Here is an 11,250-nt window from a genome sequence, read left to right as displayed (position 1 = left end):
GCTCCTTGAGCAGAGTCATATGTGTAAAAATATCAGGCCGATGAGTCCAGTATTGGAGATAAGCTATGGACAGATACCAACACAGACACAAGGACACACACCTGACCGAATGCATGATCCCCTCCAGGCTTATGTCTGGAAGGCTCCAAATGTATTAGATTATTGTGAGGTGTGAAGTACTGTGCTTCTGTTTTATAAATTACAGCAACAAATAAAGTTGTCATCATACAGTTGGATTATTATGCAGCATCAAACAATAATTAATGGCCCAGGGGCCAACATGAATGATCTCTTTTACTACCTTAAAGGAGCCACCACTGTTTACATGTCATCAACAGGAACACAAGCACAGCAGTTTATCTCAGTGAACACACACAGTAGTGCTGCTGCATCTGACAGAGGGGGTGTTAAGGGAGGCGTGGGCGTGAACCCAAACCTCTCCAAAGCCCTGTATTTTTGATTCCAGCTTTTAGAAGGCGAGGTGCCTTTGAGAAGCATCGTTACGCTCTTTGCTCCAGAGATCACCTTCACAGAGCACTCTGAGCAGTTTGCGTTAAGGAAACCGCAGTTTCCTCTCTTTTCAATGCGCAATTTGGAGATAGGATTTATGACATGAAACTATAAATATGAAAGAAACTGTGCAACAAACAACTTCAGATTCTCTATTTGCTATTTGACGCCTGGACCATAAGAGATGAGCTGCACATGGACATCTACACTGAAGTTAATGGATTTTCACTCGATGCTGGTGGGAGATTAATTTGACAAGTGCGCTGCATCCTCATCAGGCTATGATTCATTTTGGGAATATCTGACATGACCAGGATACTATCCGTCCTCGCGAAAATCATGCTTTGCAAAATACTGGCACTGATGCTCTTACAAGGTACGTTTGAGGTCAACAAGCTCCAACAAAACCTTTACGACACATTTATATATGTATTCGTTCATTTATCTATTCACACGTCTGATTATTTCTTTATTACGAAGCTTATTTCTAACATGTTTCTCGTACTAAACAAGGTGTCTTTGATGCCTCGGTCATATCCGAGGTCAGCCCCCGAGGTCTCCCAGACTCCAGCAGGGTGTCTGGCTCCGGGGGATCCGCGGGTTTGCAGCTGTCTGAGGCAATGGAGGCGAAGTCCAGACCCAAGCGCTGCACTTGTTATTCCTACAAGGATAAAGAGTGCGTCTACTACTGCCACTTGGATATCATTTGGATCAACACTCCCGAGTAAGACATGCTTTGTTAAACAGTATACTGTTAAATACTTACTATTAAGATAATTAATAACCCACTCTGCTAATGCGCAATCATCTCCGGACTTTGATAATTGCCTATAATCGTCTTTTGTCGGTGGGGGTAATGTGTGGGTAATTATGCAAAAGTTAGATTGGCATGTGGCTAGTTTGTGCAACTCAAATGGGAGTCGGGCACTGAAGCCAAGACAGTGTAGTAAGTCACGCCCGGTAACTACCTCCCTGAGGCGCAAGACGCAGTCCTGGTTTAAGTGGTGGCAAGCCCAGCAGAAACTATGTGCCCTGCGAGGTCAAAGTTAGACATCAGAGAAGAGGAGGTTATTATTGCATAATTTAATGTGCTCTGTCTCTTGTATTGTCTGCTTTCTCACTGTTTCATCCTTTCAGTGCCAAATATATAAATCATAATCTGCAGGATTCTGATATCCATATAATCTCATTATTTAACATTAACATTTTGGTGATGGTTAATGTCCATGTTGTGTGTGTGTTCCTGGCATAATTAAATCAAACAGCATTATGTGATACTGATGTCTTTATCAAAATACTTCCTGCCCCATGATCATTAGATTCAAGGTTGCATATATTAATTTGCATGCATGTCCCATGTGCTTCAAAGGCACCAGAATCACCAATGCATGCTCTAATCAAAAATAGTCAAATCCTCGCTCCCTGCGCTCGCAACTTGAACAGAAATCACTGGTCAAGTCTCATTAATCATGCTCTGTGAAGATGTGAGAAAAGATGTATAACTCCCCTGTCATGATCTAACAATGTCTCAGGGCTCTCAAGCTGCTGAACTACTATTAAACTGCAGTGTGGAGGTTGGAAGGCTGAATGGACAGAGATCAAAGAGAAATCTGTCATGCAAAGCTAATGGTCTACAGGGGCTGGTGAGCAATAGGCGCAGTTCTTCATTTCCTCCATGGTGGACCAAATTTAAATGCTTCACCATCACTCACAAAGGCTGGATTTGTTCAAAGGGAGTTTTCTGGTTACCAAAGTTGTACCACAATAGTTAATGTGGTATTGTGGCGTGAATTCGATTTTTTTTGTTGTTGTTGCATTTAGTCTGCTTTTATACAAAACCAAATGAATTCATTAAAAGATACTTAAACTTACTCACAATCTAGATTAATTAACTTTTCCTTTAGAGAGCTGGCCTGTGGCACAAACATCTTAAGCTGTCATGTATGGGCAAACACTGAGGAAGACAACATAATGAAGGTATTATTATTAATATGGTGGAAGTTATTCAGTGAATTGGTCCTTGGACCAGCAGTGCAGTCATGTATTTATATATCTGTACAGATATGTAGATGTCCAGAGGCCTGTCCTGGCCAGAGGTTCGCTTACTGCACCTCAGGAGTTATGTTGGCTCTGCAGGTGATGAAGAACCATGAGAAAGCGAACATTACCAGCTGGCATTATTTCAGTATGTGGCATAAAGTGTGTTTAACATGTGGCCTAGCATACCACAGATTAGTAGCAATACCTCAAAATATATTTTCCAACACTTTTTTGTTTTCCTGTCTTTGTTTTGCTCCATCCTAACCGCATATTTAAATCCTTGGCAAGACAGCAGGAAAGCATTCTTTCTTCCTCTGTCTTCTTGTGCCAAGACTGCTGTGGGCTGTTTCAGGTAAACAGCACACTTTATTACTCCTTAGCAAGTTGGGACAAATTGACATAGTTTAAAGACTGAGTAGGATATTGACATATACCGCAACATTAATATAAAAGCAATGAGTGTGTGCTCACATTGTGTATAACACTGCATGATGATTATTTTCCTTATTGATTAATTTTCTTGAATAACTGATTTGTTGTTTGGTCCATACGATGTCAGAAAATTTATTTTTAATAATAATTTAAAATAATCTTGTTCTGTTAACAAACTGACACAATTCAGTTTAATGTCTAAAGAAACCAGATCTTATCCAGATCTTATCTTCCGTCAGATAAGAGTCTCTATCTGATGTCAGGCCCTTCTGTGATACATTGAGACAAAACTTGCAGCAGCCACTTCAGATTGAACAGGTTGAAAGGCCTTTTTACCCTGAGGTCATGCAGGTTTACAGTTGTAAAGAGACAGGCTCCAGGATCAGACGAAACACAGTGGAAGCAGCAGGCGGGTAGTCAGCAACACTACTCAATCAGGTATAAGCAGCAGGCAGTCTGACACAATCTACGGGGAAAGCCATTCAGAAAATATACTGTTGATGAAACGTTTATTTCAAATGGATCAGGGTAGTCTTTTTGGCATCATTACCAGATCTCCCTTTCAGCTGTGTACAAATGCCTCTGCGATATTCAAATTGTTTTAGAACACCTTCCTCTTTGCCCCAAGACCTTATAGCTCCTTACGCCACAAAAACCTTTCTTTTTCTTTTTTACAAAATCCATCACAGATGGTCAAGAACAGATGAGTGGAAAGAGGGAGAAAATGGAGGGAAGATAAGTGATGCCAACCTGACACTCACTCGAACAGTGGTATCCAGATGGGAGGATTAGGGCTAGAACTGTCAAGTAGTATACCGTGATGGATTTTCCGACTTTGTTAATTTGATCTATGGAAGTTATATTTCAAGTTTATTATTCACTTTCATAAACCTTTCTGGCCACCTTTGTTTTTCCATTACCAATTCCCAAAACATTTAATCTATAACAGAATGTAAAATATGAGGCAGATACAGTGAAATCTGTTTCTGGACAACCATACAAACCTTTAATGCAAATCTTTCAAAAGGCTTTTTTGTGCAACTTTTCAAAACCTCATGTTAACCTAATGTTTAAAAAAAGAGAGATTCTCTGCTCAGATCATGAATTATGACGTGACTTCTGGCTTGAGGGCTACTATAAGATACTGTATGTCCAAGCACTCTCTAAAGCTAATAATATCTATATTTATTTATTTTCCTCTGTGTGTTCAAGAATGTGATCTATGTCACATTTATACTGTTATTGAAAAAGATGGCGTCTGTTTCTTGAACTTCTCAGACGCACTGTGCCCTATGGAATGTCGAGCTACAGAGGACCACAGCGAATCAGACGTGCTGTTGGTGAACAAGGAACTGAACAGGAGGAGGCAAAGACTCCGCGCTGCATTTGTGCTGTGCTTGACACCGACACTGAGTGCCTTGACTTTTGTCTGTCAAGGTCAGTCTGATTCTTTCTGTAAGAATTACATTCACTGGATCTTTATCATTAGACATATTAACATGAACACATCAAGCTCATTTTAAGTGAAATTAATTAACTGAGTTAAAAAAAAAAAAAAAGGCCAATTTTGGACATTTTGTTTTGCAGTGCATTGCTTTATCTACAAAAATAGTTTGGAAGCAGCAACATTCAACATGTCTAGTTCAAAATGCCATGTATCACATTTGTCTGCATGCTATTACTCAAATGTAAAGCAACAAAGAATAGATAGAGAACGTACAGTAACTAAACAAAAATGCTATCATTATTTTCCTGGCATGCAATTATGAAAAAAAGACACAGCTCCTGTGAGTCAAAATTATCGAACTATGATTTATATTTATATTTATAACCAAACATTCTGAGAAGTTGGACATTTTTTCAAAAAAAAGCCCATTAAACCTATGAGACAGAGCCATGGGGGTGAAGAGAGCCAGGGCAAACCATAAATCTGTTTTATGTTTTAATACAATTCTGTAAGTAAGGCTGTTTTTTCTTCAACCTGTGTTGTTGGAGCTTTAATATTTCAAGAATTTACAAGTAGGCTAAGTTGTGCTAGAACCTCAACTCAGCATTATTTTTTGTTCCAGTCAATAGATACATGTCCCTAGTTATTAGAAAACGTTGAATGAAATACCAGAAACTGCAAAAATGTATTACCTTAATCCACTTAAATATTTAAATCCTGAGAATCCATACTTTGCTGTATATACATTTTTACTTCATAATTTGTTTATAAATTTTACACATCAAGTTCAGTTTACTCATTTAGAAAATAGAGGGGAAAAAATAGGCTTGGAGACAACACATTTATAACACAGAATTTATGTGTCACAAGCGGGGTGTATGGAGTTTGAAATTATTTATCAGGCAAGGGGGGTCTGATGAGGAGACACTATTGGTTGCATGATGGGAAAGGTATGATCCAGTGTTGTTGAAGCTTGACCCATCCTAGGGACAAAAAAGTCTCAGCCTACTGTCTCTTGTGATCCCCGCATGTTTATGGAAGTGCAGTACTCAGTCACTGGATATGCCCTTTAATATTGCAGATTTAATGTGAAATGTTCTCTTCAAAGCCCCCTGCAGGCAGCACCAATCAGGAGTCTCCACAGAGTCCCTGGACCTGGATGACACTTTGACGTCTCTCCATCTTCGGCTCTTCTCCTCGTGGGAATGGACCCATCCCTCCTTTTCAGCCCCTTCAGTCTGCATTTGGCACTCTTGCCTCCACAGGTACACTCACATTCAAGGAAAGAGCTTTGGAGTTTGACACAGCCGACATTCCTCAGCATCATAACTCTTGGAGCAAGTTCCATCAGGCCGAGTGGTTTCAAGAACTCTTCAGCAAATTCAGTACAGATCCCTGGAGGCTATCCCCTTTTTGTTCCCCCCTCAGTGCAGCATGAGGATTATTTTCACCATAATAGCCAATGACCTTGCTTCTGTCAAGCTTGATCAGAAAAACCTTTTGTATTTTATACCTAGTAACAGTGTTCCGGGCTACTTAACTCTCTCTTCCAAAACAAAGAGATCAGCTTGTATAAATCTTTCAGGGACAACAAAGACATAGACAACAAAGTGCCAAGAGGAGCCATGGAAAGGAGCAAGGCATGACATTGTGATATCACACCTTAAAAAAATATTGAAACATGCAAACAGAAAAAAGGGGAAAGCTTTTGACTGTCCGTGTTATGGAGCATATTATTGAGCTTTGATTTGTGAGACTATTTACAGTCCGTCTGGAAAGCATTCATACCCTGACACTTGGCATATTTTGGTCATATCACTTTTTTTCATCAATAATATATCAATCCATCACCCAACCATCAGTCATATTCGTTGTGCTTTTACCTCACCGCCCCTGGCGAACATTCACTCTGTAGTAACTGTATGACAGCTTAAACTGGGGTGAACTTATTGAACCATCTACAGTTGCGTCTAGCCTAAATTGCTTGGAGCTGTGGATTGCTTACCACATGTTAAAAAGTAAGGCTGGCAATATTCAACATATGTTTCACTGTCAACCAATCCCTCGAAAAGACCAAAACCAACAATGAATTTGTTCTGTTAAGTATTGTCTGTGCTGTCAAAGTCTGATATATCTTATTCCTCTGTGCCATAGACCTCCGCTGCTCTCCAAAAACTAAAAAAGACATAAATGAACCTCACTGTTGCACTGGTTGACATGTTCACTCATCACGATAAACATGGCGTTTATTTTGAGTCAATCCCTAGTCAATCACTAGTGCACCATATGTACTGTATATTATTTTGCAGATGAAAATAGTCCCCTTACAAATGCACTATTAACTCGTTCGAATAACGTTTGCCAAAAACTGCAGTGTCCAGCTGTGTCAGGAAAGTACTTTTGTAAAAGATGAAACTATAAAGATTTAAATATTCATCAGAAATATATGAACGGACCAAGGTATGGAAGACGGAAAGTACATGTCTGTTTAGGTCTTGTAACGGGATTTACTCTCAATAAGAAAAATACAGGGTAATGCCAGCTTTATCCTTTAAGGTTAAATGGTTTTGATATGGAGCCACATTTTAGCAAATGACAACTCCCCAGTCAACATGGACACGTGTTCCTCTTATTCACTGAATCTTTGGGGTGAAGAAAAAAATTGAAAGCACCATGTTGCCCAAGGCCTGAACAGACTGTGATTCAAGTGTGTCAAATTCCATGAAGCCAGTAGACTTAAAAATGATAAACTAACATGCAGTGCTCCATTATAGTTGACTGACTGTGTTCCTTGCTTCTGGGTCCACATGTTCTCTCCCACTGATCAGTAATTAAATGAATCATTCCAGATTCTCTCTCCTGTCCCTTCACTACTCCATCTTCCTGTCCAGTTTGTCAGTCCTTTTGGCTTTTGCTGTGCAGACAATGTGTACTTATTTATCGTAATTGCAACTTTTTGGATTTCCGACAGCAGAAATAGTTCTCCTGTCACATGAGCAGTACAAATAACATCTTCAGCTCTCTATTGTTGGGCAGCGTTGTGTCTCACCATACCAAACCATTAACCAAATTATGTGGTCTACTCTAAGAAACAAAAAGGGACAATGAAAACAGTAAGTGGCAAAGTATTTGTTAGTGCCTGTTGGTTTGTGGTCCATGTAGTTACAGTATACTGAGAGCATTTCCATGAAAATAGGGTTTAATGTGAGGAGACATTTCAAGAAAACACACTCCTAAGTTTGGCACAACCTATCCAGTGTGCCCTGAATCTTATAAAGGGATTACAGGTTTCTTTTTCTATATTCATAATATTCTGCCCGATTTCTTGCCAAGAATGCATCACCACTAGTCTTGTTTCATACAAGCACTGAACGTTGCTAAGTGGTTTAATAAAAGTACCGCAGAGAGAATTCTAGCTGGCTGTTTGTTGCCTTTTTGTGCATGCTGTCGCTTGGATAATAAAGTGGACATCCAATATGTATTTCCATTTCAGTGCCAATATGTGGCTCCATTTTGTAAAGCAATAATTCTGGTCCAACCAAATAAAAGCGTATCTGTGTCAGTTTCCCATCAACATTACAAATCAACAATGACTTCCCAAAAACTGTACAGTAGGTCTAACTGATGTAGAGATGTATTTGTTCATTATTTTTGTTTATAAGAATGATTTCTTTACACAACATGAAGAGGATTTACATTACATAAAAAGGTGTAGTTCTTGGTGTTGATGGCGAAGCACACACAGGTACCATAATTGGCGTGTGTGTGTGTGTGTGTGTGTGTGTGTGTGTGTGTGTGTGTGTGTGTGTGTGTGTGGAACTTTACAGAATGTGTAACTTTATAGAGCATGCGGAACATGAATGTAATATTAGAATGCAACAAGAATGTTGTGTAAGCTATTTCATATAACAAACATTGGAGAGTTTCTCACTGATTCATTGATTCATAATCACAGTAAGAGTATGACGACGATCATACCTGTGATCTGACATATAGACCAGACATGTCTAATTATTATTTTTGCATGAACCGGAACATTGGAGATACCCTCATAAATTAAGGTGAATCAGTCAGCCATCACGCCCTTTCAGTCCCCCCCCCATAATTCATATTTATTGTCATCCTAAAGAGATTTACACTGCTACTAAAATGAAGAATTACCATTCTCTCATAAATTCTTCAGCTGTGGATGTTATTCTACATATAAAACATGACTGGACCACCATGATTCTGTCCCCCCCAAAAGAGGCGCGGCCCTTATGACGTAATGCCGGTCCGGTCTAAGGGAAAATGGAAAAAGAAGTTTATGGTTGCAAATAACGTATACCCTTTCAACAAAGTGTTGCCTTCCCACTTTGTACATGATGTATGACTTAACGTACATTTGTAGATTTGTTTCTTACATCAAGGGGGCAGGATAATATAAAGGGAATGGAGGATGCAATTTTTAAACCGTGTGACAAAACATGCTGTAAAAGTCTAATTTCTTAGAATTAAGCACTAGTATTTATATTTTGTTAAAAGTTACTTTCATGCCAGTTACCAGATAGTACATAATCATGGTTTCACTGCTGGTATGATCGATTCTTAGGAGAAATTAATTTTCTTCCTTCAACATGTAATTTAATGTTTACTACTACAACCTCTTTCTTGTCGTTACCAGTGACTAATTTCATTCTCATGTACTTTTCGATAAAAGGTTGTGACTGCAGTATATTGACCTTTGCTGGGGAGCATCAACAATCAATATAATGAAAATATTTATTCTGTCCTTACGTGTGGAGCATTATTTGCCAAAATTGTATAGCCCTCTGGTGTAAAGCCAGGCTACAAACCCAGAGGAGTGAAATTCTTTCATGGGAACTGAGCTTCTCTGGTCAGGGGGTGGGTGTGTGGGATAGGGGTGGGGTTAATGCAAGGTGGTGCACAGCTGGGTAGCCTGGGGTTTTATTGTGTGTTGGGTGTGTAGGTTAACTGCAGTGCTTTAACCCTCGTTTTTTATTTCCCAGATTGCTTTGCTAACTTATGGCTGTCTGAGTAGAGTTCATGTGTGCTGAGTTAAAGAGTTTATCAACCCTCCTGTCCTACGCCCTGTTGAGCCATGAACCGCCACCATATCCAGTAATAAGCTTGCTTTCAGTTCTCAAGACTACCTCTGGTGTTAGTCCATGTTTTATCTCTCTAAGTGGGCCAGTCCATTGTACAGTATCTAATAATCTTTTGAATGTCATACTGTAAACTGTATGACAAGATTAAAATTAGCAACAGTATGTGCATATTCCGTTGGGGTTGAATAATTAGCATGATGATCAGTTGTTTTTTGCCTTGCTACAGGCGAGGAATCCAAAAAGCAACAGGTCATCATGCTAAATAAAAAGAAACTGGCATAACTCTGCACAATAGTACAACAGATATTTATAGAAACCAATAGCAGCCACATTGTGATAATTTTTCTGCTATCACAAGATCACAAGTTAATTATCTTGCTATCTTGAGATAGCAAAGTTGTTTTTTCATGATAATGACATCATTTTCTTGTTATCTGGAGAAAACAAAATATAATTTTCTTTTGATAATGGATTAATATTCTTGTTAACTGGAGAAAATGTCTTTTTAATTTCTCAAGATAAGGAGAGAAAATTATCCCGTTATTACAAGAAAACGGCTTTGTTATCTCAAGATCGCAAGATAATTTAACCTAAGATTTTTAAAAAGAATTAACTAACTAGCAACTAACTTCCCTTTCTTGTTTATGAATCATACATTAGTTATTGTGTTGTGAATCAGATAATATATATTATATATTTCATGTCTCAGAGCTGCATTTCTGCCACACAAACACCTTTTTCCTGCCACACAAACATAGAACATGAGACCAAATGGACCCCTTGAAACCCTAATACCCCCTATCACCCTGGAATGTCGCACTAAGTCTACCGTCAATAAGCCTACCCTGGAGCCTCAGTATAAACCTTCTGCAGTGAGCACCAATTATATCGCTCAGAGAGAAAGGCCTTATTCCCACAGTATATCCTGGGAAATATTTCTGTGCAGACATCCTGACCATGCAACTGCAGGTTCAGAGCCCCTACCACGGCTTACAGTTTGTTGTTTGTGTTCTGGTTCATTAAATGAATAGACCTTGTGCCATACAGTGAACATTTTCTGGATACTGATAATTAAAAGACCCTAAGAACTGCTCGGGTCACACAAGCCTTTCCAGACACAATGATATTATGTTGATATTTTTGCATAGAGTATATTCTGTTTTTGAGTCGGGGTAAAAAACATTTACTATAATCAATTTTTAAGGCATTGTGTTATCCTTTGCTTATTGTGCATTATTGGCTTATTGTACCTATTATATTCTTGATTTGGTGCATAAATTATATAAAAAAAGTCGAAATGTAATACTATGTTGCTCAGATAAGATAAATGTTTCTGATAGGGTGTGTCTTTATTATTGATTTATCCTCCACCAAAATATTTGTTATAATTTTGTTTTTGTTTAACAATGTACACAAAGATACATGTAATTAGGTGTGAAGATGCATTAAAGTCTTTTATCTTTTGGTTATAACATAACCAGCATCTGAGCTTTTTTTTGATGCTTTGTGCATGAGAAACAACTATGTTGTGTTTGCAGTGTATGATTTTCCAGAACAACATCCTTTCCATAAATCCATTGATGTGTTGTTGCTCTCATTTTGTGATCAAGTCAGTTGTCCCCTCAGAATCCAACCTGACGTTGGTAAACATAAAAAGTGTGGACCACACGTTTGAAACAGAAAACAGACTGCAGATTTGCAGCCAAAGTGTAT

General features: G+C 38.7%; 1 protein-coding gene across 1 annotated transcript; it reads left to right on the top strand.

Annotated features, from left to right (window-relative positions):
• Positions 1 to 382: 382 nt before the first annotated feature.
• Positions 383 to 11,014, top strand: edn3b (endothelin 3b). The gene is made up of 4 exons (XM_051425682.1): positions 383 to 886; positions 1,024 to 1,234; positions 4,261 to 4,419; positions 5,538 to 11,014. The coding sequence occupies exons 1-4, from the start codon at positions 817 to 819 to the stop codon at positions 5,590 to 5,592; spliced, it is 495 nt and encodes a 164-aa protein (XP_051281642.1). The 5' UTR covers positions 383 to 816; the 3' UTR covers positions 5,593 to 11,014.
• Positions 11,015 to 11,250: the final 236 nt, after the last annotated feature.

This window comes from Dicentrarchus labrax, unplaced genomic scaffold (genome assembly GCF_905237075.1).
Source record: "Dicentrarchus labrax unplaced genomic scaffold, dlabrax2021, whole genome shotgun sequence".
NCBI classification, from domain to species: Eukaryota; Metazoa; Chordata; class Actinopteri; family Moronidae; genus Dicentrarchus; species Dicentrarchus labrax.
Note: the sequence above shows the minus strand (reverse complement) of the source record. Positions and strands in the feature narration are given on the sequence as shown.

Excerpts from the sequence above, each read along its gene's own strand:
- edn3b (XM_051425682.1), top strand. The coding sequence starts at position 817 with ATGACCAGGATACTATCCGTCCTCGCGAAAATCATGCTTTGCAAAATA. Across the intron at positions 887-1,023 it reads GGCACTGATGCTCTTACAAG|GTGTCTTTGATGCCTCGGTC; the intron begins GTACGTTTGAGG and ends GTACTAAACAAG. Across the intron at positions 1,235-4,260 it reads ATTTGGATCAACACTCCCGA|ACGCACTGTGCCCTATGGAA; the intron begins GTAAGACATGCT and ends TGAACTTCTCAG.